The sequence below is a fragment of the Rana temporaria genome, chromosome 13 (genome assembly GCF_905171775.1).
Source record: "Rana temporaria chromosome 13, aRanTem1.1, whole genome shotgun sequence".
Lineage (NCBI taxonomy): Eukaryota > Metazoa > Chordata > Amphibia > Anura > Ranidae > Rana > Rana temporaria.
In genome coordinates this window covers 8706477-8733256 of record NC_053501.1, presented here as the reverse complement: position 1 = coordinate 8733256, position 26780 = coordinate 8706477, and the positions used below count along the sequence as shown (strand labels likewise).

At 45.7% G+C, this 26780-nt stretch overlaps 1 protein-coding gene across 1 annotated transcript in view; it reads left to right on the top strand.

Annotated features, from left to right (window-relative positions):
* The window catches only part of EFCAB11 (EF-hand calcium binding domain 11), a 42094-nt gene extending 16348 nt beyond the window's left edge, over window positions 1–25746 (top strand). The window contains exons 5-6 of the mRNA XM_040333479.1: window positions 672–762; window positions 25021–25746. Coding sequence (XP_040189413.1) covers window positions 672–762; window positions 25021–25102 — 173 coding nt within the window. The 3' untranslated portion in view covers window positions 25103–25746. The remainder of the gene's footprint in view (window positions 1–671; window positions 763–25020) is intronic.
* Window positions 25747–26780: the final 1034 nt, after the last annotated feature.

Here is a 26780-nt window from a genome sequence, read left to right as displayed (position 1 = left end):
ATTAGCAGGCCTAAAGATATTCCATCAAATAGTTGGAATAGTATTGTTAAAGTATGGCCGCCGTTCCCGCGTCGAAATTCGAAAATTTTACGTTGTTTGCGTAAGTCGTCCGTAATTAGGGATTTACGTCCACGTCGAAACCAATAGGCCCGCGCGGCGTACTTTGCCGCAATGCATTTTTTAAAAAAAACGTCAATCACGTCAGGTCAAGCTCATTAACATAAAACACGCCCCCTCAGCCAAATTTGAATTAGGCGCCATTACGCCCGCCCGATTTACGCTACGCCACCGCAACTTAGCAGGCAAGTACTTTGTGAATCATGTACTTGCCTCGCTAACTTACGGCGGCGTAATGTAAACACGATACGCTACGCCGCCGCAAAGTTAGGACGCCCTCTCTGAATCTACCCCTAAGTATAAAGCTAAAATCAAGAACACGGGGACAAGACTTCAAACTAGCTGGAGGAAAGTTCAAAACTAATCTTAGAAAGTGTTATTTTACACAGAGGTAGTTGATGCATGGAATACACTTCCAGCAGAAGTAGGGAGTCGGTCACCAATAAGTGGTAAAAAATAATTATATATTTTTTTTTAAATGGGTCAGACTTAATGGACCACATTGATATTTTTTTTTTTTCCGTCACTCTTTAATGTTTCTATGTTATGAACAGGTCGCGGATTTTTAAATGTGGACGATTTTAAGAGGGCGTTTATACGTGTGGCCCCAAACATCCCCGAGCACACTGTCCTAGAGGCCTTCAGGTGAGACTTCTAACACTTCCCCTTGTAAGATTGTTGTGTTCTCTACTGGCAGCCTCTTTGCCAAGTTTTGCAAGTCTTACCAGCCAGACTTGCCGTCCTCTTGTGAATGCTGAGGCAGGCATATTATTGGTTGTTTAGGACATCAGTGGCCTTAGCAACCGATGATGGTACAATGACGGGAACCTCGGCTGGAGACCAGAGGAGGGGGGTTCGACTGAGACCTGTGTGAGGGACCACTGACCCTAGCTGCATACCGGATATAATCTTGCAGTGGGCTGAATTTGGCCCATGGGCTGTAGTTTGGAGACCCCTGCTATAGAACGTTGGCTTATCTTTTCTGATGAACTTAGAAAAAAATAGAATGTCTAATGCTCTTTATACCCCTACTGGGCTATTAGTTGTCCTCAGGGGTCTCTATTTACCCCATGCCAGTGGTGTATTTAGGTTGTGTGCTTCCCTAGGCCTGACGAAACTTGTGCACCCCCTAATTTAAATATGACCCCACAGCTTTCCACCCTTTTCTGTCAAGGCCACACCCCCATTTAAGACCTGCCCTGACATTTTCCAGTGGGAACACTAGTTCTAAGGGCCTTGGGGGGGCAGTAGAGTCCCCTAATTTGCAGGGATTTACTCTGACTTCCTGTCTTGCTTTGGAGCCCGTCAGCTGACTGTTTGACAGTTTTTAGCCTCCCGACATGGCATCTGTCTCTCTCTAGCTGAGAACTCAGGTGGGAGGTCCACTGTTATGATAGGACAGTCAAAACTAGAAGCAACGCAAAGCCCCGCCCCCTAGTTGTGGAAACGCCACCCGCCCACACAACAACTTATTGGTTGGGGTCTGACTCCCTAGCCTTCATGTGTATAGGCTGCCCCCCCCCCCCCCCATGGTGGCCCTGCCAGTATCCTTATACCGACTGTAGTGTGGTCGCTTTATGGGGGCACTAGACTGATTTGCCTCCTGGCCCATTCCCCCAAAGACTGGCGCTACACAAAAAGTGTAGCGCAATCTACGGGGACTCTTTTCGTGCTGCCCCCCTGCAAAGTGCTGCCCTTGGCCTAGGCCAAGATACAGCATTGCCCCACGCTGTTCATCACGTCACATGGAAGTGAAGTGTTAAAGTGAAGCTCCGTCCTAAAGTGGAACTTCCTCTCATGGGATTCCTCCCCCACTTCCTGTGCCACAATTGGCACCTTTCGTGGGGGAAGGGGGTTGACAAGTATCCTTTCCCACTTCCGGGAGTCCGGCCACGGCCGTGACGTCACCGCGGGGCTCCCTCCTTCTCCTCCCCTGGCCGCCGGGCTAATAGGAGAGAGGAGCGGGGCCTCTCGCATGCGCAGTAGGGTTCCCGGCGTGAAGCCGAAAAGGCTACACTGCCGGGTTCCCCTACCCACAATGGCGGCGGCAGCACCCGACAGCTGATGGAAACATCAGCTGCGGTGCCGACATCTAGGGACAGCAGGACAGGTAAGTGTCCATTTATTAAAAGCCAGCAGCTGCAGTATGTGTAGCTGCTGGCTTTTAATCTATTTTATTTTTTTCCCGGACCTCCGCTTTAACACTCTGCATTGCATAAGTCAGCACTTTATTTAAAAAAAGGTTAAAAAGACTCTTACAAAAGTGGTGCGCTAAAAATCATCATGCATGGGGTAAAAAGAACAAACCATTTATGAATCCACCACATCACTTCCCCTTCCTGTGTACCATTTGGGCGCTTATGTTATCCAGATTCACCCTTCAAGTTGCATTGTTCTGACTTCATCAGAGGCACCCTGTCCCTGATGAAGTTGAAATGTTGTAACACGTAGGGTAGAGCTGGCTGATGTAAGCACGTATTATTAATCATACTAATAATATTATTACTATTACAGGTACTTGTATAGCGCTGTCAATTTTATGCAGTGCTTTACATATATATTTTACATTCACATCAGTCCCTACCCTCAAGGAGCGTACAATCTCAGGTCCCTATCTCACATTCATACATACACATACTAGGGTCAATTTAGACATGAGCTAATTAACCTACCAGTATGTCTTTGGCTTGTGGGAGGAAACAGGAGTACCTGGAGGAAACTCACACAGGCACAAGGAGACCATGGAAACTCCATACAGTCCTAGTGCTGCTAGGCGGAAGTGCTAACCACTGTGAATGATGTTGATCATATAAGCATACATGTATTAAAAGGGAACTAGCTGTGATTTGCTTGTGTTGCATAAAGAAGATCAGAGACCCAGTGATGATGTCATGAAAATGGAAAGTTTTTGGAATGATAGTTACATCATTCTGACTTCGTCAGGGACACTGTGTCCCTGAGGATGTCAGAATGTTATAACACAGTGCAGAGCTGAATGACGTTGGTAATGTAAGCACAGCTGGATGAAAGGGACACAGAAGCACAGAGACCCAGTGATGATGTAAAAAAAAAAAGTAGTGCACTCCAATCTGTGCACTAAAAATCATCATGCATAGGGAAAAGGAGCAAACCATTTGTGCAGCCACCACATCACTGCCCCTTCCAGCGTACAACTTGTGTGCATATAGGCCCAGATTCTCGTACAATAGCGCAAAACTGGGCGGGCGTAACGTATCTGATTTACGTTACGCCATCGCAAGTTTTACAGGCAAGTGCTTTATTCTCAAAGAACTTGCCTGTAAAGTTGCGGCGGCGTAGCGTAAATCACCCGGCGCAAGCCCGCCTAATTCAAATTAGCCGGGTAGGGGGCGTGGAGCATTTAAATTAAGCGCGTTCCCGCGCCGAACGTACTGCGCATGCGCCGTCCGTAAAATATCCCAGGGTGCATTGCTCCAAATGACGTCGCTAGGACGTCATTGGTTTCGACGTGAACGTAAATGGCGTCCAGCCCCATTCACGGACGACTTGCGCAAACAACGTAAATTTTTAAATTTCGACGCGGGAACGACGGCCATACTTGACATTGGTTGCACCACCATAGAACAGGAGCAACTTTGCGCCGGGACAAGCCTAACGTAAACGTTGTAACTTCACTGCGTCGGCCGCGCGTACGTTTGGGAATTCGCGTATCTAGCTAATTTGCATACTCGACAGGGAAAACGACGGAGGCGACACCTGGCGGCCAAAAACAAAATTGCATTTAAGATCCGACGGCGTAAGAGCCTTACGCCTGTCGGATCTAATGGTTATCTATGCGTAACTGATTCTAAGAATCAGTCGCATAGATACGACGGCCCAGATTAGGACTTACGACTGCGTACATGGCGTTGCGCCGTCATAAGCCCTTTGAGAATCTGGGCCATAATATCTAGCCCTGTCCTGCAAGTTACATCATTTTGACTTTGTCAGGGGCCCTGTGTCCCTGATGAAGTTGGGATGTTGTAACACATAGTGCAGAGCTGGATGTTGTTGGACCCCTTTCACACTGGGGCCGTGGCCGCTTTATCGCTGAAGCGGCGCTTCCGAAGCGCTTTTCAGGCACTTTGTAAGCACTGTCCATTAATTTCAATGAGCAGGGCGCTTTGGGAGCTCCAAATACAGCGCTCCCAAACCGCCCCAAAAAATCTGCTTTCAGGGCTTTTCCTATCGTCTCACAAGCGCAACTCCCCGGTGTGAAAAGTCACACTGAAATAAATGGAAGGCGGTTTTCAGGCGCTTTACAGTCGCTATTTCTAGCACTAAAATGCCAGAAAAATGCCTCAGTGTGAAAGGGGTCCAAGTATATATGAATGACGTGGATCATTTAAGCACAGCTGGTTAAAAGGGGCACCAGCTGTAATTTGCCTGTGTTGCACAGAGAACCAATTATGATGAAGTGAACATGGAATGGTTTTGGAATGCAAGTTAAAGTTCTAATCATGTAGGAAGTATAGGACGTATTTTCGGTGACGGCAGCTGTTGCATCATTCTGAGTTCGTCAGGGGCACTTTGTCCCTGACAAGGTTGAAATTATGTAATCCATAGAGCAGAGCTGGATGATGTAATGTAAGCACAGCTGGATGAATGGGGCGCCATCTGTGATTTGCCTGTGTTGTATAGAGACCCCATGATGATGTAATGAAAAGGGAAAGGTTTGGAAATGCAAGCTACATCATTTTGACTTCGTCAGGAGCAACGTGCCCCTGACAAAGTTGAAATGATCCAACGCATAGGGCAGAGCTGAATGAAAGGGGCACCAGCTGAGATTTGCCTGGGTTGTATAGAGACCCCATAATGATGATGTAATAAAAACTGAAAGGTTTTGGAATGCTAGCTACATAATTTTGACTTCGTCAGGGGAAATGTGTCCCTGACAAAGTTGAAATGATGTAATGCATAGGGTAAAGCTAGATCATGGGTCTTCAAACTATGGCCCTCCAGTTGGGCCCCTGGCAAAGTTGAAATAATCTAACGCATAGGGCAGAGCTGAATGAAAGGGGCACCAGCTGAGATTTGCCTGTGTTGTATAGAGACCCCATAATGATGTAATGAAAAGGGAAAGGTTTTGGAATGCAAGCTACATCATTCTGACTTCGTCAGGGCCAATGTACCCTGACAAAGTTTAAAAATGATGTAATGCATAGGGTAAAGCTAGATCATGGGTCTTCAAACTATGGCCCTCCAGTTGTTCAGGAACTACAATTCCCATCATGCCCAGTCATTTCTGTAAATGTCAGAGTTTTACAATGCCTCATGGGATGTGTAGTTCTGCAACAGCTGGAGGTTCGTAGTTTGAGGATCCCTGAGCTAGATGATGTACTGTAAGCACAGCTGGATGAAAGGGGCGCCAGCTGTGATTTGCCTGTGTTGTATAGAGACCCTATAATGATGTAATAAAAAGGGAAAGGTTTTGGAATGCAAGCTACATAATTTTGACTTCGTCAGGGGCAATGTGCCCCTGACAAAGTTGAAATGATCCAACGCATAGGGCAGAGCTGAAAGAAAGAGGCACCAGCTGAGATTTGCCTGGGTTGTATAGAGACCCCATAATGATTTAATGAAAATGGAAAGGTTTTGAAAATGCAAGCTATATCATTCTGACTTCGTCAGGGCCAATGTGCCCCTGACAAAGTTGAAATGATCCAACGCATAGGGCAGAGCTGAATGAAAGGGGCACCAGCTGAGATTTGCCTTGGTTGTATAGAGACACCATAATGATGTAATAAAAAGGAAAAGGTTTTGGAATGCAAGCTACATCATTCTGACTTCGTCAGGGCCAATATGCCCCTGACAAAGTTGAAATGATGTAATGCATAGGGTAAAGCTAGATCATGGGTCTTCAAACTATGGCCCTCCAGTTGTTCAGGAACTACAATTCCCAGCATGCCTAGTCATGTCGGTGAATGTCAGAGTTTTACAATGCCTCATGGGATGTGTAGTTCTGCAACAGCTGGAGGTCCGTAGTTTGAGGATCCCTGAGCTAGATGATGTTCTGTAAGCACAGCTGGATGAAAGGGGCACCAGCTGTGATTTGCCTGTGTTTTATAGAGACCCCATAATGATGTAATAAAAAGGGAAAGGTTTTGGAATGCAAGCTTCATAATTTTGACTTGATCAGGGGCAATGGGCCCCTGACAAAGTTGAAATGATCCAATCCATAGGGCAGAGCTGGATGATGTACTGTACGCACAGCTGGATGAAAGGGGCGCCAGCTGTGATTTGCCTGGGTTGTATAGAGACCCCATAATGACATAATGATGTAATAAAAAGAAAAAAGATTTTGGAATGCAAGCTACATAATTTTGACTTCGTCAGGGGCAATGTGTCCCTGACAAAGTTGAAATGATCCAATCCATAGAGCAGAGCTGGATGATGTACTTTACGCACAGCTGGATAAAAGGGGCGCCATCTGTGATTTGCCTGTGTTTTATAGAGACCCCATAATGATGTAATGAAAAAGGAAAGGTTTTGAAAATGCAAGCTACATCATTTTGACTTCGTCAGGGGCAATGTATCCCTGACAAAGTTGAAATGATCCAACGCATAGGGCAGAGCTGAATGAAAGGGGCACCAGCTGAGATTTGCCTGGGTTGTATAGAGACCCCATAATGATGTAATAAAAAGGGAAGGGTTTTGAAAATGCAAGCTACATCATTTTGACTTCGTCAGGGACAATGTATCCCTGACAAAGTTGAAATGATACAACGCATAGGGCAGAGCTGAATGATGTACTGTAAGCACATAAGAATAACGTAGATCATGTAAGCACAGCTGGATGAAAAGGGCACCTGCTGTGATTTGCCTGTGTTGTATAACGAAGCACAGAGACCCAGAGATGGTGTCATGAAAATGGAATGCAAGCTACATCATTCTGAATTCATTAGGGGCACCGCGTCCCTGACGAAGTCGGAATGACGTAACGCGTAGGAAAAAATATAAGCTGGTTAAACTTCAACGTTAAGTAGTCTGGCACAGCACAGCTCTACCTGGAAGGAAAACGGAAGCCACGGATAGATTGGATGTCCTCACAGTACGCATTCCAAGGCTCCATTTCACCCTTTGATTGGAGAATCTCTTTAGTGATTACCGGCCTTTGTTTGTTGATAATAACCTATCAAAGTTGGTCGTTATCGGCGTTGTATTTAAAACCACAGACATCGAAAACATTACACTATAAAATGTACTATAATTCTGAAACGCCGCGAGCTGCCGGCTTTGTAAAATAAACTCCCAACTCATTACCGCGTGTGCCAATAAGCCCCAGAGATTCAGCGCCATAAAAATCACCGCGCGTCCAATTCGTCCATTTCGGCGTAACGCGGAGCACAATAAACGTTACCCGCTAAACTGGAAATCTCATTTTTATGGTGCGTTCATTAGCATGCTCGCGAGCCGTCCCCGGTCATGTTTTATGATACAATTATTTTCCCCCCGATTATCTGCCGGGCGTTTCGCCGCCAGCCGCTCCTGCGCGGCTCTAGATAAACAGAAGGGTCAGAAGCCAGGTGCGCTCCAATTATTTCACTACATTGTACAGTAATAATGACCTCATTGTTTCGCACTCCTTCGCCATAATTAGAAGCAGAGGCGAATGATCTGTGGGTACCGGAGAACAGAGAGATTTATGAGCCCGTACTGCAGAATGAAATGAATCTCCTGCGTTTTTTTTTTTTTCCCCCGTCTTTTCGCCAGCGCCAGTTGCCATGGAAACCTCATACACAGTGCAGCAGCGCGTCACCTCTGGCGATTCCTGCAGAAGATTTTCCCTTTTTTTCCTCCGCTCTTCCTTTTGTTGCTCCCGGCTCTTGAGGAGACGGTCTTAGCGTCTTTCAACACGAGACAATTAATCATTTGCATGGGGCTGCGCCATTCATATCTCATTTGCAGGATTGAAAATCTATCTCTGCTGAAACGCTAACATAAAGGCGGAGAAAACAATAAGAGAAGAAAGTATTCATGGAAGGAGCGGCCTGCATTTATGGGGGTCTTTGTAGAACGGAGAAGAAAAGAACACACTAATGTTTCCTAACTCCTTATGTGTCACACCTGGAGGAGATGACAGCTGTCATTTGATTGGATGACAAAGGTGGCCACTTCAAGCTTGTTTACCTTAACGCTCAATTGAACTTTTCAGTTTTTAAATACATTTCAGGTGCACAAAAAGAAAAGATGTGCAAAGTCCTATTGTTCATGTTCTTAAGAATCAGCCACAGCCAGTAGAGCGGCCTGTCCCCTGCCAGCCTGCAGCAAAACTTTTGCTCTCTGTGTTGAAGCAGTGGTATCTCTGCAGAGGTCCTAGATCCTCTTGCTTGACGGTGGATGCACTGCTGGGGGGGGGAGATGAGCTGCCAAATCACTTATGGAAGGGGAAGCTAAGCTGCAGAATAATTGCTGGGGTTGGGCGGGAATGAGCTGCTGAATCTCTGCTGGGAGGTGGGTGTTGAGCTGCAGAGTCACCGCTAGGAGTAGATGAGCTTTAGAGTGACTGCTAGGAAAAGGGGACCTGAGCTGCTGAATCACTGCTGAGAAGGGAGAGCTGAGCTGCTGAATCACTGCTGAGAAGGGAGAGCTGAGCTGCTGAATCACTGCTGAGAAGGGAGAGCTGAGCTGCTGAATCATAGTTACATAGTTAGTCGGGTTGAAAAAAGACACAAGTCCATCCAGTTCAACCACAAAAAATAAAAATAAAAAACACAGTACAATCCTATACACCCAACTCCATACCCACAGTTGATCCAGAGGAAGGCAAAAAAAACCCAGCAGAGCATGATCCAATTTGCTACAGCAGGGGAAAAAATTCCTTCCTGATCCCCCGAGAGGCAATCGGATTTACCCTGGATCAACTTTACCTACAAATCTTAGTACTCAGTTATATTCTGTACATTTAGGAAAGAATCCAGACCTTTCTTAAAGCAATCTACTGAGCTGGCCAGAACCACCTCTGGAGGTAGTCTGTTCCACATTTTCACAGCTCTTACTGTGAAAAAACCTTTCCGTATTTGGAGGTGAAATCTCTTTTCCTCTAGACGTAAAGAGTGCCCCCTTGTCCTCAGTGTTGACCGTAAAGTGAATAACTCAACACCAAGTTCACTGTATGGACCTCTTATATATTTGTACATGTTGATCATATCCCCTCCTTATTCTCCTCTTCTCAATCACTGCTGAGAAGGGGAGAGCTGAGCTGCTGAATCACTGCTGAGAAGGGGAGAGCTGAGCTGCTGAATCACTGCTGAGAAGGGAGAGCTGAGCTGCTGAATCACTGCTGAGAAGGGAGAGCTGAGCTGCTGAATCACTGCTGAGAAGGGAGAGCTGAGATGCTGAGAAGGGAGAGTTGAGCTGCTGAATCACTGCTGAGAAGGGAGAGCTGAGATGCTGAATCACTGCTGAGAAGGGGAGAGCTGAGCTGCTGAATCACTGCTGAGAAGGGAGAGTTGGGCTGCTGGATCACTGCTGGGAGGGAGGGAGAGCCAATAGTGTACATTGGGTAAAGTAGGGGCCTATTGATGCACATTGGTCATTAATTGGGTGAAGGGGGCACAGTAGATGCACATACAAGCTTTCGGCCTCTTTCTACATCCAAACACTGTTGGTAAAACGGCTGCAGACTCCATACCTTATGGATCATGTAATCCCTTATTGCCATCTGGGCCTCACTCGGTGCTCTATTTCTGCTCAAGAAGTGGCCCTTGCTATTTCATATTGGCAGTGCCAGCCTTGCCCGATCCTCACGCTTCGCCCCATAGGTTAGAAAACAATTAAATTAGAGCCCGCAGGGTACCATTGAGCCTGTTCATCTGTCAAGAAGGATTAACGAACTCCGGGAGGCAGAAAGCGCAGCAGAAGGATGAACAGCCGAGTCCATGTACAATACTTCTGTGACTTTGCTTTGTGACATTCGACGTTCATCCTCCCCCGATGGCCCCTGGCAGGGCCAGTCTGCAGACATATCATTGAACAGGGCTTATGCGCATTTATATTTATATATGCAAATCGGCTCACTTCTCATATGTTTCATACTGTCATTAGCGACGTTCGCTTTTCCCTAGATGTTCGACCTGTTATTGAGCGGGAGAAATTAGGTAATGTTATAGATTTAGCATTAAAGTGAACCTGTCAGCTTAAACCTTCTAAAGAAAAAGTTCTCCCCAACCCCAGACTCCACGGGGTGCCTCCTATGAAACGTAGTAGTTGGAAAATTACCTGTGCACCCCTCTGATTTAGCATCCTTTTACTTCTTGGACTGGAGACAAGAAATCTCACTGGAGAAATTCCTCGTTCCTGCGTGTAGTTATATATTGATAGCTAGATTCAGGTAGCTTTACGCCGGCGTATCAGTAGATACGCCGACGTAACTCTGAATCTACGCTGTCCTAAATTTAAGCGTATTCTGGAAACCAGATACGCTTAAATTAGGCTAAGATACGAGCGGCGTAAGTCTCCTACGCCGTCGTATCTTAGGGTGCAATATTTACGCTGGCTGCTAGGTGGCGCTTCCTTTGAGTTCGGCGTAGAATATGCAAACGACTAGATACGTCGATTCACGAACGTACGCTTGCCCGTCGCAGTAAAGATACGCCGTTTCCGTAAGAGGTACGCCGGCGTAAAGATAAAGCTGCCCCCTAGGTGGCCTAGTCAATGTTAAGTATGGCCATCGTTCCCGCGTCGAAATTTGAAATGTTTGCGTAAGTCGTCCGTGAATGGGGCTGGACGTAATTTACGTTCACGTCGAAACCAATACGTCCTTGCGTCGTACTTTGGAGCAATGCACACTGGGATATGTACACGGACGACGCATGCGCCTTTCGTAAAAAACGTCAATCACGTCGGGTCACCAATCATTTACATAAAACACGCCCCCCTCATCCTCATTTGAATTAGGCGCGCTTACGCCGGCCCCATTTAAGCTACGCCGCTGTAACTTAGGAGGCAAGTGCTTTGTGAATACAGTACTTGCCTCTCTGACTTACGGCGGCGTAGCGTAAATACGATACGCTACGCCGCCTCAAAGAAGCGCCCGGCTACCTGAATTTAGCTATCGGAGTACAACCATACAGTGTAAAATACGGCAGTTACTGTGGCGCCTGGGAACCACAGCTGCAGCATAATTGTGCCCATTGACCTCCATTACAGAATATGCTGTGCGGCGTTAGACGCAGGTAACCGCCAGCACTTGAAATAGATTAGAAATAGACTTGGAAAAACATAACATTAATAAGTCACCGGGACCAGATGGCTTGCACCCGAGGGTCCTTAGGGAACTCAGTCAAGTAATTGCCGAACCATTGTTCCTAATTTTTACTGACAGTCTACTGACTGGAATGGTACCCAGCAGATTGAAGAAAAGCCAATGTTGCTCCAATATTTTAAAAAAGGGCCCAAAATACATCCCTGGGAATTACAGACCAGTTAGCCTAACATCAATAGTATGCAAGCTCTTGGAAGGGGTAATAAGGGACTATATAAAGATTTTAGTAATGAAAACGCTATCATTAGCAGTAATCGGCATGGATTCATGAAGAATTGTTCTTGCCAAACCAATCTATTAACCTTCTATGAGGAGGTGAGTTGCCATCTATATAAAGGGAGGCCCGTAGACGTGGTGTATCTGGATTTTGCAAAATCATTTGACACAGTTCCCCATAAATGTTTACTGTACAAAGTAAGGTCTGTTGACATGGACCATAGGGCGAGTACATGGTTTGATGCACTACCCCTGCATTTGGGGGGGGGGGGTTGCTGAGCACCCCTGGATGTAACGGGGACACTGCTGGGCAGTCCTGCATTTAAGGGAAAATCTGTTGGGTACTCCTGCCTGTAAAGGGGGACATTGCTGAGCACTCCTGTCTGTAAGGGGGGTGCTACTGGGTACACCTGGATGTAAGGGGGACACTACTGGGCACTCTGGAGTGTAAGGGAGGACTCTTCTGGGCACTCTGGACTGTAAGGGGGGTCTCTGCTGGGCACATATGGGTGTAAGGAGGACACTGCTGAGCACTCCTAAATGTGGGGGAACACTACTGGGCACATATGGATGAAAGGGGGACGCTGCTAGGCCCTCATAAATGTAACAGGGGACACTGCTAGCTCTCCTGGATTTCAGGGCACCTCTGGGGATTTCAGTCTGTAAGGGGGGACTCTGCTGGGCACTCCTGGATGTAAGGGGGGGATGCTGTTGGGCACTCCTGGATGTAAGGATGGGCACTCCTGGATGAAGGGGGTAGTCTGCTGAGCACATTTTGATGTAAGGAGAACTCTTCTGGGCACTCCTGAATGTAAGGGGGGTCACTGCTGGGCACTCCTGGGTGTGAGGGGGGACTTTGCTGGACACTCCTGGATTTCAGAGGAAATTTGCTGGGCACTACTGCCTGTAAAGGGGGACATTGCTGGGCACTCCTGTCTGTAAGGGGGGATGTTACTGGGCACTCCTGGCTGTATGGGGGGCACTTCTGGGCACTCCTGGATGTAAGGGGGTAGCGCTGCTGGGCACTCCTGGATGTAAGCGGGGGGCGCTACTGGGCACTCCTGAATGTAAGGTGGCCACTACAGGACACACCTGGATGTAAGGAGGACACTACTGGGCACACCTAGAAGTAAGGGGGATGCTGTTGGGGACTCCTGGATGTAAGGAGGGGCACTCCTGGATGAAGGGGGAACTCTTCTGGGCACTTCTGAATGTAAGGGGGGACTCTGCTGGGCACATATGGGTGTAAGTAGGACACTGCTGAGTACTCCTGAATGTGGGGGGACACTGCTGGGCACACATGGCTGAAAAGGTGGCACTGCTGGGCCCTCCTAAATTTAACAGGGGGACACTGCTAGCTCTCCTGGATGTAAGGGGGGATGCCCTGTTGGGCACTCCTAAATATAAGGAGGGACACTGCTGGGCACTCCTGGGTGAAGGGGGACTCTTCTGGGCACTGCTGGATGTAATAGGAAACGTATTTATTAATTTAAATAGTCATTCATTTATCAACCTGATTTTTATTCAGGTTCATAAGCTGTGGCTGGTAGCTCATCTGCCCCTCCCCCTTCTCTGCGCTTCCTCTTCTATATACGTGATGGAGATCCATTCCCGCAAGGGACCATCGAATCATCCGCCGTTAATGTGTGAAGCAATAAACAGCAACACTTCGTTTTCTCAGCTTTCTGACAAGCAAACAAAAATATGATTCCATAAAAAAATAAAAACAAAAAAAAAAACGTCTCACCATATGGCGTGGGAAATGTGTCAGCGGCCAGACTGCGCAACGCCTCCCAGGCAAGAGCTTTTCACGTGTCAAGATTGTATATCCAGCACAATTCACATCTTGCTGAGGATGGAAACTTCTGCAGATTATTTCGGTAATTTTTTAGTATGGCGGGGAGCGTTGTACACGCATATTGTTATATTTTTGTGGTTATTGTTAAAGTTTTTAAGGAATTGTTCACCTCAAACTGAACTTCCAACTTTGGTTGGCTTTGGGACGCACTGAATTATGCTTGGCGCTTTTAACCACTTAAGCCCAGGATCATTATGCAGCCAAGTGACCGGGCCACTTTTTGCGGCACTGGCAATGGCACTCGGCAATGGCGACAAACTTTTACCCTTAAAAATCTCCATAGGCGACGTTTAAATTTTTTTTTACAGGTTGCATGTTTTGAGTTACAGAGGAGGTCTAGGGCTAGAATTATTGCTCTCGCTCTACCGATCGCGACGATACCTCACATGTGTGGTTTGAACACCGTTTACATATGCGGGCGCTGCTCACGTATGCGTTTGCATGCGAGCTCGGCGGGACGGGGCGCGTTTTAAAAAAAAAAAAAAAAATTCTTATTTATTTTACCTTTTTATTATTTTTTACACTGTGAGCTTGGCGGGACGGGGCACGTTTACATTTTTTTTTAGAGGTAAGTATCGTATGTTTGTTATTTAACCACTTCAGCCCCGGACCATTTGGCTGGCCAAAGACCAGAGCACTTTTTGCGATTCGGAACTGCGTTACTTTAACTGACAATTGCGCGGTCGTGCGACGTGGCTCCCAAACAAAATTGGCGTCCTTTTTTCCCCACAAATATAGCTTTCTTTTGGTGGTATTTGATCACCTCTGCGGTTTTAATTTTTTGCGCTATAAACAAAAATGGAGCGTCAATTTTGCAAAAAAAGCAATATTTTTTACTTTTTGCTATAATATCCCCAAAAAATATATAATAAAACATTTTTTTTCCTCCAGTTTAGACCGATACGTATTCTTCTACATATTTTTGGTAAAAATTGATTGATTTGCACAAAAGTTATAGTGTCTACAAAATAGGGGATAGTTTTAAAGCATTTTTAGTACAATTTCTTTTTTTTTTTACTAGTAATGGTGGCGATCAGCGATTGGGTTCAGACGCAGGAGATTTCCACGTTATTGAAACGCTTCTAAACGCAAACGTGGCATGTAAACGTGGCAAAACTGACATTTTAAACGTGGGTTACTATCTGTCAAGTTTAATCATTTAGGAGCAGTTGTAAAAGCGTCCCGTGTACATGGAGCCTAGCTGTAGGGGGGATGGGCTGTGTGTGACACGACACTGATCACCGCTCCCGATTACAGGGAGCTGTAATCCGTGTCCTGTCACTAGTAGGATTGGGGAAATGCCTTGTTTACATCAGCATTTCCCCGTTCTTTCTCTTCGTGAGACGATCGCGGGTATCCCCGCAGACATCGAGCCCACGGGACCCACGGTCAGACTCACAGAGCTGGCGGCGGGCGCACACGCCCACAATGCTGCATCATAAAGGGGACTTACAGGTACGTCCATCTGCCCACAGGAGCCATTGTGTCGACGTATATAGTCGTGCACTGGTCCTTAAGTGGTTAAAAAAAAAAAAGAGGGTTTACAACCCCTTTAATGCATCATTAACTAATTCCCACCCAGGCCAATACTGACACTTCTCTCCTACATGTAAAAGTACATATTTTTTGTTAGAAAATTACTCTGAACCCCCAAACATTATATATGTTTTGTTTTTTTTGGAAACGACCCTAGAGAATAAAATTGTTGTTGCAATTTGTTTTATCACACGGTATTTGCGCAGCGTTTATTTTTTTAATATGCAATTTTTTGGGAAATAAATAATACACTTGAATACATTCTACGAGTAAGCATCACATGATGCGAAACATGTCAGCTCTTTTTTCCTAGTCCACTTCTTGTTTGACTGCATGTATTTTGGCTCTTTTTTCCATATGAATTTTTGTTGTTTGTTCATGTTTTGAATAAAGACATCGTTTTTGAGTGCGGCGATCCAGGATTTTTCTTTCATCCCTTGAATACATTCTAATGGCAAAAAAAACACAATATATAACCCGATTTATTTTGTAAGATGTGAAAGATAATGTTACGCCGAGTAAATAAATAACTAACGTGTTACGCTTCAGAATTGCGTATACTCGTAGAATGGCTCCAAGCGACGGTACCTAAAAATCTCCATAGGTGACGTTTTAAACATTTTTACAGGTTACCAGTTTAAAGTTACAGAGGAGGTCTAGTGCTAGAATTATCGCTCTTTCTCTAACATTCGTAGCGATACCTCACATGTGTGGTGCAGACACCGTTTGCGTATGTAGACGCAGTCTACGTATGCGTTCACTTCTGCATGCAAGCACATTTTTTTTTTTTTTATTATTCATTTATTTGTTTAAAATTTTTACACTGTCCCTTAATTTTATTTTGTTATCACTTTTATTCATATCACAAGAAAACATCCCTTGTGATAGAAATAATGCATGACAGGTCCTCTTTATGGAGACATCTGGGTGTATAAGACCCCAGCTACCCTGTAAAGCTTGAGATTTAAAAAAAAAACCCCATTGAACTCTGCTTTTCTAGGGGTGTTTACATATTCCAGTTCCAGAAGTGACGTCACGACGTCGCTTCCGGCCTCCCAGGGTCATAGAGATAACATTATCTTTCACAATATAAAAAAAATTGGGATAACTTTACTGTTGTCTTATTTTTTAATTAAAAAAATTACACATTACACATGCTGTTTTACTTGTAATGCCAACGGCCACCACCAGATGGCGCAGGTCACAGAAGGAAGCTTGGCACTTCACAAAGCCGCGTCCTCAATTACCAGCCGTCGCGGGCCTGCCGAGATTGCGCGGTGGGGGCACACTGTGCCTCCGTGCGCCCCCGCCATGATTGGCGGGCCCGCGACGGCCGGTAATTTAGGCCGCTCCCTTGTAGGCCGCAAAGCCGCGGCCTCAATTACCGGTGGGCGCCAGGTCACAATTTCTTGTCACAATTGCCACCTGGCGCCCTGATTTTGTCGAGCCCTGCTGTATACCGTATATACTCGAGTATATACATGTGTGCCAAGTTTGGGGTCCAGGGGACCTACGGCCGGCCAGTACCGGGCCCCTAAAATCCGGGAGATCAGGCACAAAAAGGGGGGGCATTTTCAGCACAAAAAAATGTGCTGAAAAAAACTCGGTAATCAGATTAAACCTCTGCTTTAATGTTATGTTTTTTTTAACTTTCAAACCCGAATAAATGATGATCTTTTATATCTGCTTGGAAGTTTGGCTTTAACCCCTTGTGTGCCCGGATCATACCCGCGCATCCTTCTGCAGCATCAAACAAGTTTATTAGGCGCCGTTCTCCCTTCAGTAGCATAATTGGTCCCTGAGAGGGAAGTCAATTACTTAATGTCTGCGTGGCTTGTAAACGCTGCATTGTGGAGAGCGTCCTTATCCGCGGCCAATACAGCGCCTTCTATTATTCCGTAACAGAGAAACAAACAAAATGAGCCGAGTAATTAATCAGCCAGAATAATGCAGGGAAGCCGAGAGATCGCTGGCAAGGGGATTCCCCCGGTGGAGTCGCTTCAGCCAAAAAGTAGCGGACATTGGATGATGTAGATGGATATACAGTGACTTGGAAAAAGTATTCATACCCTCCTTTGAAATTTTCCACATTTTGTCATGTTACAACAAAAAAAGGTAAATGTATTTTATTGGGGTTTTATGTGATAGACCAACACAAAGTGGCACATAATTGTGAAGTGGAAGGTAAATGATAAATGGTTTTCAAAGTCTTTTACAAATAAATATGTGAAAAGTGTGGGGGGTACATTTGTATGGCGCCCCCCGGAGTCAATACTTTGTAGAACCTCCTTTCTCTACAATTACAGCTGCAAGTCTTTTTGGGGATGTCTCTACCAGCTTTGCACATCTAGAGAGGGACATTTCTGCCCATTCTTCTTTGTAAAATATCTCAAGCTCTGTCAGATTGGATGGAGAGCGTCTGTGATCAGCAATTTTCAAGTCTTGCCACAGATTCTCAATGTGATTTAGGTCTGGACTGTGACTGGGCCATTCTAACACATGAATATGCTTTGATCTAAACCAGGGGTCTCCAAACTTTTCAACACAAGGGCTACATTGTAGATTTTACAAGTATTCAGGGGGGACGGAAAAAAAATCAGTTATGTATCTGATGTGCACGCCGCTGATGGGGACAATGCTGATGGGGACACCGGTGTCTCCATCAGCGGTGTCCTCATCAGTGTCTTCATCAGCAGTGACCCCATGTCCCTATCAGCGTTGCCCCCATCAGCAGTGTCCCCATCAGCGGTGTCCTCATCAGCGGTGACCCCATTAGCAGCATCCCCATCAGCAGTGTCCCCATCATTGCTGACGGGGACACCGCTGACGGGGACACCGCTGACGGGGACACCACTGATGGGGACGCCACTGATGGGGGCACTGCTGATGGGGACACCGGTGTCCCCATCAGCGGTGTTCCCGTTAGTGGTGTCCCCATCAGAGGTGTCCCCATCAGCAGTGTCCCCAGCAATGTTTCCATCAGCACAGTAATGTACCCAGTAATATCCCCATCAGCACAGTAATGTAGCAATCTCCCCTGTAGTGTGCTTATCAGTAATATGATCAGCCTCTTAACTCAATCTAGTGGACTTCAGCTCTTCTGCAGCTCCCGTCTCCGAGGCGCGGCACCTCCCCTCTTCCCGCCTGCTGTTTGAAGTTACGAGCCTTCCACGAGTGACGTCACAGGCGCGGCACCTCCCCTCTTCCCGCCTGCTGTTTGAAGTTACGAGCCTTCCACGAGTGACGTCACAGGCGCGGCAACTCCCCTCTTCCCGCCTGCTGTTTAATGTTACGATCCTTCCACAAGTGATGTCACAGGTGCGGCAACTCCCCTCTTCCCGCCCGCTATTTGAATTAACGAGCCTTCCAAGAAGGATCGTAACTTCAAACAGCAGGCGGGAAGAGTGGAGGTGCCGTGCCTCGGCGGTCCAAGGCAGCAGCAAATGTTAAAAAATGCCGCGGCTTCCCTTGTTTAAAAAAAAAAAAAAATTGTGTGGCAGCATGGGCGGCTCACTTCCACCCTAGACCGGAAGTGATGTCATGACGTCGCTCTGGTCTTCCAAGGCCATAGAGGCGGTCAGAGACTATTTGGGCTCTGTCTGCCTCTGTGACCAGACGGCCGCATCATCAGATCTTTTCACGGGCACACCAATAAAAATGGTAAGCCCCAAAAAACACCGGGAGGGGACGTCCCTAATGAGCCTCTCAGACGGCTTTCATGAGCCAGCGTCTGAAAAATATCGGGGTTATGGCTGATGGCTTTATCCATAACCCGGGTAAACCAATGGCAAACCACAACGTGTGTGTGTGTATATACAGTATGTGTGTGTGTGTATGTGTATATATATATATATATATATAATATATTGTGTGTGTATATATGTATATGTATGTATATATGTGTGTGTGTGTGTGTGTATGTATGTGTATGTATGTGTGTGTGTATATATATATATATATGTATGTGTATATATATATATGTATGTATGTATGTATTTGGGTCGGCAAGTGGATAAATAAGTAAAATAAACATAAATACTACTTTTGCAAAACAAATCTCTTCCATTTATAGGATGATTTTATCTAATACTAAAATTTCAGCTTTAGATGTAATCTGCGCCATAAAATCTGCAGCGGAACGTCTCGGCGGGTTTAGTCACACGGCAGACCACGAATATAAATGTACCGGGCCAATATAAACAAATAATCCGCACATTTCTGGGAGAAAAAGTCACACTTAAGTTAATACGCCATTAACACGTACCGCGGCTGAGCATCAACTTGTATTTCAGACACTCCCCGTCCGCCTTCCATCATAAAAACCGCGCAACAAGTGCGGGGGAAGCGCGGCAGCCGGCGAGAGAGCATATTAAAGACGGGAATTATTTTTGTGAATATATTTTCCTGCCGCTTCACGATGCTCTGTACCGAATTCATTACAATTTAAGTACGGCTTTTATTGCTATGGCGCCAGCTCATATCCAGCACTGCGGCTTCATTACGGGAGGGAGGCAGGCGGGTCACCAGAGTGCAGAAAGTTTGAAGAAACCGGCGATCTTTCCTCCGGAGCAGCAAACCTGGCTTGGTAAATTGTATTATCTTTAATTGTTCGGCATCTGCAGCCAGTCAGCTCGAAACATAACCATTACACATATCTATTGTGTGACACCGCTGATTTATTGAGGATGGACTATATTCCAATGTTGAGATAGCAAAGAATATGGAAGTATACTACTTCTTTCTTAAAGTGAAAGTAAAGTGAAGATTTGCTGTTTTAGGGAACTGCAGGAAATTTCATTTTTGCCTGAGCAGTACCATGAAAGATTTCCCTTAATAGCAGTGCACTTCCTGGTATGCAAATTCCTATAAAAAAAAAAGGAAGAACCGTACATACTCGAGTATAAGCCAAGTGTTTCAGCACTTGTCTGGGGGACCTACGGCCGGGGAGCACCGATTATTTAAAGCCGGGAACCCCTTCCATAGACTCCTAGGTTAAACGTCAGTCTAGTCCACTGTTTCTCAATTCCAGTCCTCATGCCCCCCCCAACAGGTCAGGGTTTCAGGATTTCCCTCAGATGAAAAGGCTGTGGTGATTACTAAGGCAGTGAAACTGATCAAATCACCTTTGCAAAATAATGGAAATCCTGAAAACCTGACCTGTTGGGGGGGGGCCTGAGGACTGGAATTGAGAAACACTGGTCTAGTCACAGTGGGGCATGGACACAGTGAGGCATGCAGATGGACACCCTAGGCTTATACTCGGGTCAATACGTTTTCCATTTTTTTGTGGTAAAATTAGATCCCTCGGCTTATATTCGGGTCGGCTTATACTCGAGTATATACGGTAATTAAGGCAAGCACTGGAAGAAATCTGGGGCAGCGTTTTCTCCAGGAATGGAAAGCATTTCAGCTTTTCTGTTGCTCTCCTAGTGCCCATGTCAAAGACGCCCAAATGTACCCCTCCCCCTCCCGTCTTGCAATCTGTGAGCATCACAAAAATCTTCTCCACCTGGAAATAAATCGCTCACTAATCTGTATTCTCACACCCAACGTAAATTCCCTTTGCAAGCCAAAGTTCTTCTAAAAAAAAAAAACATTCTCCCTCCCCCAGCTTAAATTACCCCCCTGGTTAAATGTACCCTCCGAGCACAATCTTTGCTGCCCCCCAACTTCCTCCTGCTAGCACAAATTCCCTCTCATAGTGCAACCACCCCTTAAATCACCTCTCCTACCGCAAACCCTTTCCCTCAATCCCCTTCCTAGCACAAATCCTCCCTCCAAAATCTCCCCTCCCCCATCCACCCTCCCGGGAAAAACACCACCCTGTGACCCCCTCCCCCCCCCCCATATTTATCCTAGCATAAATCCTCCAGCCTCCCCCCCCAAAAAAAACTTCCCCTTGTAGAACAAATCCCCCCCCAATGATTCTAGCTAAATACTGTATTTCTGTATAAAAACTTCAGCCTCAATTCACTAAGCTTTCACACATGTTAAACGGCAAAATGATTTTCCCCCGTGTGCCTGTTCTTCTCCGTTCTCATTGGCTCCTTGCCTGGTGAATATTGAATTAGCCGCATAGCCATTTCTTTCCTCAGCCATTCATTTGTGTCAGGTTTACAGTTTCCGTTGTTCCGTCTCACACTTCTTAAAGGATTAAATGATTACCCTCTCCGGCCTATTATCTCCGGCGTATAATCAACTTTAAGATGCTTCCAGATACTTATCTTCTAAAGTGGTTGGAAATGATTTGATCCTTAACGCCGTATTATATTATTGCGTTCGCCACTTGTCCCGCTGTCCAATTTTTACGCTGATGAGGGATACCTGAGCGTGTCATTGGTTGTTCTCTCTGCAGGATCATCTTTGCTTTTTTTCTTCTGCGCCATCCGGTGAAATGGTTTATAATAGATTACTTCTGTCTATCATTTATCATTTATTTATTTATTTTTATCTTCATTAATTGTTGGTTTTAGGATTGTCTGTAATAAATAGAATTTTGTAGGTTGTTTAACTTTATTTTTCCTATTCAGAGAAGACAATAGTCTAGGGCAGCCTTTCTCAACCTTTTTAACATGGACAACCCCTTTAAATAATTTTTGCAGGCTCAGGGAACCCCTGCTAATAGTTATTATATCTACAACTCACAGTACATTAGCCTGATGGACAATGAGAAGAATGTTCCTTACATTGGTGATCAGTGAGAAGAATGTCCCTTACATTGGTGATCAGTGGGAAGAATGTTCCTTACATTGGTGATCAGTGAGAAGGATGTTCCTTACATTGGTGATCAGAGAGAAGAATGTTCCTTACATTGGTGATCAGTGAGAAGAATGTCCCTTACATGGGTGATCAGTGGGAAGAATGTCCCTTACATTGGTGATCAGTGGAAAGAATGTTCCTTACATTGGTGATCAGTGAGAAGAATGTCCCTTACATTGGTGGTCTGTGGGAAGAATGTTCCTTACATTGGTGATCAGTGAGAAGAATGTCCCTTACATTGGTGGTCTGTGGGAAGAATGTTCCTTACATTGGTGATCAGTGGGAAGAATGTCCCTTACATTGGTGATCAGTGAGAAGAATGTCCCTTACATTGGTGGTCTGTGGGAAGAATGTTCCTTACATTGGTGATCAGTGGGAAGAATGTCCCTTACATTGGTGATCAGTGAGAAGAATGTCCCTTACATTGGTGATCAGTGGGAAGAATGTTCCTTACATTGGTGGTCTGTGGGAAGAATGTTCCTTACATTGGTGATCAGTGAGAAGAATGTCCCTTACATTGGTGATCAGTGGGAAGAATGTTCCTTACATTGGTGATCAGTGGGAAGAATGTTCCTTACATTGGTGGTCTGTGGGAAGAATGTTCCTTACATTGGTGATCAGTGGGAAGAATGTCCCTTACATTGGTGATCAGTGAGAAGAATGTTCCTTACATTGGTGATCAGTGGGAAGAATGTCCCTTACATTGGTGATCAGTGGGAAGAATGTCCCTTACATTGGTGATCAGTGAGAAGAATGTTCCTTACATTGGTGATCAGTGGGAAGAATGTTCCTTACATTGGTGATCAGTGGGAAGAATGTTCCTTACATTGGTGATCAGTGAGAAGAATGTCCCTTACATTGGTGATCAGTGAGAAGAATGTTCCTTACATTGGTGATCAGTGGGAAGAATGTCCCTTACATTGGTGATCAGTGGGAAGAATGTCCCTTACATTGGTGATCAGTGAGAAGAATGTTCCTTACATTGGTGATCAGTGAGAAGAATGTTCCTTACATTGGTGATCAGTGGGAAGAATGTTCCTTACATTGGTGATCAGTGGGAAGAATGTCCCTTACATTGGTGGTCAGTGAGAAGAATGTCCCTTACATTGGTGATCAGTGAGAAGAATGTCCCTTACATTGGTGATCAGTGGGAAGAATGCTCCTTACATTGGTGGTCTGTTGGAAGAATGTCCCTTACATTGGTGATCAGTGGGAAGAATGTCCCTTACATTGGTGATCAGTGAGAAGAATGTTCCTTACATTGGTGATCAGTGAGAAGAATGTCCCTTACATTGGTGATCAGTGAGAAGAATGTCCCTTACATTGGTGATCAGTGGGAAGAATGTTCCTTACATTGGTGATCAGTGGGAAGAATGCTCCTTACATTGGTGGTCTGTTGGAAGAATGTCCCTTACATTGGTGATCAGTGGGAAGAATGTCCCTTACATTGGTGATCAGTGAGAAGAATGTTCCTTACATTGGTGATCAGTGAGAAGAATGTCTCTTACATTGGTGATCAGTGGGAAGAATGTCCCTTACATTGGTGGTCTGTTGGAAGAATGTCCCTTACATTGGTGATCAGTGGGAAGAATGTCCCTTACATTGGTGATCAGTGAGAAGAATGTTCCTTACATTGGTGATCAGTGAGAAGAATGTCCCTTACATTGGTGATCAGTGAGAAGAATGTTCCTTACATTGGTGATCAGTGAGAAGAATGTTCCTTACATTGGTGATCAGTGGGAAGAATGTCCCTTACATTGGTGATCAGTGAGAAGAATGTCCCTTACATTGGTGATCAGTGGGAAGAATGTCCCTTACATTGGTGATCAGTGGGAAGAATGTCCCTTACATTGGTGATCAGTGAGAAGAATGTCCCTTACATTGGTGATCAGTGGGAAGAATGTTCCTTACATTGGTGATCAGTGGGAAGAATGTCCCTTACATTGGTGATCAGTGGGAAGAATGTCCCTTACATTGGTGATCAGTGAGAAGAATGCTCCTTACATTGGTGATCAGTGAGAAGAATGCTCCTTACATTGGTGATCAGTGAGAAGAATGCTCCTTACATTGGTGATCAGTGAGAAGAATGCTCCTTACATTGCAGTAAATGTGGCACGCGGTAACAATCTCGTTTGCCTCTTCGGCTGTTGCCCGCTTGTATAAAAGTTTTCCATATTTTTTTATTTTTTATTTTAATCTACATATTTCATCTCCATGAGTGCTCCATCAATGGTGTCAGTGGGAGGAATAGTGCTCCATCATTGGTAATATTGGAAGGAATAGTGCCCCATCATTGGTGTCAGTGAGAGGAATAGTGCCCCATCATTGGTAATAGTGGGAGGAATAGTGCCCCATCATTGGTGTCAGTGACAGGAATTGGGCCCCATCATTGGTAATAGTGGGAGAAATAGTGCCCCTATTATTAGTGTCAGTGGCAGGAATAGTGCCCCATTATTGGTAACGGTGGGAGAAATAGTGTCTATCATTGGTGTATTTGGGAAGAATTATGCCCGTCGTTGGTGCCAGTGGGAGGAATCATGCCCTATGGGCCAGAAAGATGCAATCAAAGGAGACCACTGCTCTACCCCTTACCAATGGGAGGAATAGTGCCCCATCATTGGTAATATTGGAAGGAGTAGTGCCCCATCATTGGTGTCAGTGAGAGGAATAGTGCCCCATCATTGGTGTCAGTGGGAGGAATAATGCTCCATATCAGTAGGAGAGAACAGGTTCCAAGGACCGGATGAAGAAAAGCAAAAGGCTGCACCTGGCCGGCGGGCCACAGTTTGGAGATCACTATTCCAGGGGATTTCACTCAGTTGTAGTGATTACCTGTGAGTTCAGCCCAGCCAGGGAATACAGTGTTTTTTTTTTTTTTCAAAATTGTCGCTTTTTTTGTTTATAGCGCAGAAAATAAAAACCGCAGAGGTGATCAAATACCACCAAAAGAAAGCTCCATTTGTGGGGGAAAAAGGACGCCAATTTTGTTTGGGAGCCACGTCGCACGACCGCGCAATTGTCAGTTAAAGCGACGCAGTGCCGGAAGCTGAAATTTCGCCTGGGCAGGAAGGGGGTATATGTGCCCAGTAAGCAAGTGGTTAAATACAATGTCTGACATTTCCTAAATCGGATCCTTCCAATCAAGACATATGTTATAAAGGATCTACTGAGATTTGTAGTTACCCATGGAAACCCCAAGTGTGTACGGTCAATAAAACAGTAACCTTTCATTCTGTGTTTTCTCCTCCAGGGAAGTGGATCAGGACTCTGACGGGTTGGTGTGCTACAAGGACTTTGAATTTGCAATGGACTACGGTGGGAGAGAGGACTAGATTGTATGAACAGTATACATGGCGGGACGGAGGATTAATTATCAGTGCTGCTTCTTTGTTTTCCTGAAAAGTGTGTCTTCTGGAGCGATTTCCCTCCAATTCCTGTCCTGTGACACGCTGTGGACCTCTGAACACCACTGTAAAGGATGATTTGTAGGCATGTAAGGAGGACAGCTCTTAGGTGAGCCCACCAGAGGTCACCATAGTAGAGATGTAAAAAGATGATCAAGATGTGAGCACGCCAACCATGTTTAATAGGTACTGTTGGTTTTTACTTGTCCCAAGTGTATTCAACGCGTTTCGACTTCTCGCCAATCCCCATTCTACAGGGTGCAACATATACCTAAGCATTGCTCAGCAGACACACTGTTTGATATACATTATTACATAGGTCATCCTATATTTTACATTAAATGCTGACAGATATTAATGTATATGTTTCACCCTTTAGCCCTGATGAAGCGGGTGAGCCCACGAAACGTGTTGGGTTCTCCTGTGATTGTACACAAAGTTATCAAAACCCCCAAAAAGTAAAAAATTGTCTGGAGCTGTGTTTTTAAAACCCAAATTTAGGTAAATTACAGGACAAGGGACAGTACTCACATTCAATGTAGCGTGTCTTGTGCTGCTGGTAGGTATCTTGGTTGAAGACCAAAAGGCCGCTTCCCCAAGACCCGTTCCTCTCTCCCCAACCACTGTCGCACCACCACCATACCCCCGCTGTCACCACCATACCTGCACCATAACTCAGGAGCCACCACCATACCTGCACAATCACCACGATACCTCCGCAACCACCACCATACCGCCCCAACCACCATCATACCACCACTCTACCTCCACAACAACCACCCTACCTCCCTAACCACCACCATAACTCCAATATAACTCTATAGCCACCACCATACCTCCCCAAATACCATTGTACCTCCGCAACCACCACCCTACCTTTGCAACCATATCTCCAACATACCTGGACAGCCACCACCATACCTCCCTAACCCTCACAATATCTCCAACATACCTCGGCAGCCACCACCATACCTCTGCAGCCATCACTATACCTCCACAGACACTTCCATACCTCCGCAGCCACCACCATACCTGCACTATACCTCTCCAACCACCACTATATCTCCAACATACCTCTGCAATCACCACCATACATCTGCAGCCATCACCATACCTCTGCAGCCACCATGATATTTCCGCAGCCACCACCTTATTTCCCGAACTACCACAATATCTCCACCATACCTCTGCTTTCACCACCATACCTCTGCAGCCACCACCTTACTTCTACCATACCACTGCAGCAGCCACCACCATACCTCTGTAGCCACCACCATACCTCCCCAAATACCATCGTACCTCTGCAACCACCACCCTACCTTTGCAACCATATCTCCAACATACCTGGGCAGCCACCACCATACCTCCCTAACCCTCACAATATCTCCAACATACCTCGGCAGCCACCACCATACCTCTTCAGCCATCACTATACCTCCACAGCCACTTCCATACCTCCGCAGCCACCACCATACCTGCACTATACCTCCCCAACCACCACTATATCTCCAACATACCTCCGCAGTCACCATCATACATCTGCAGCCATCACCATACCTCTGCAGCCACCATGATATTTCTGCAGCCACCAAGATATTTCCGCAGC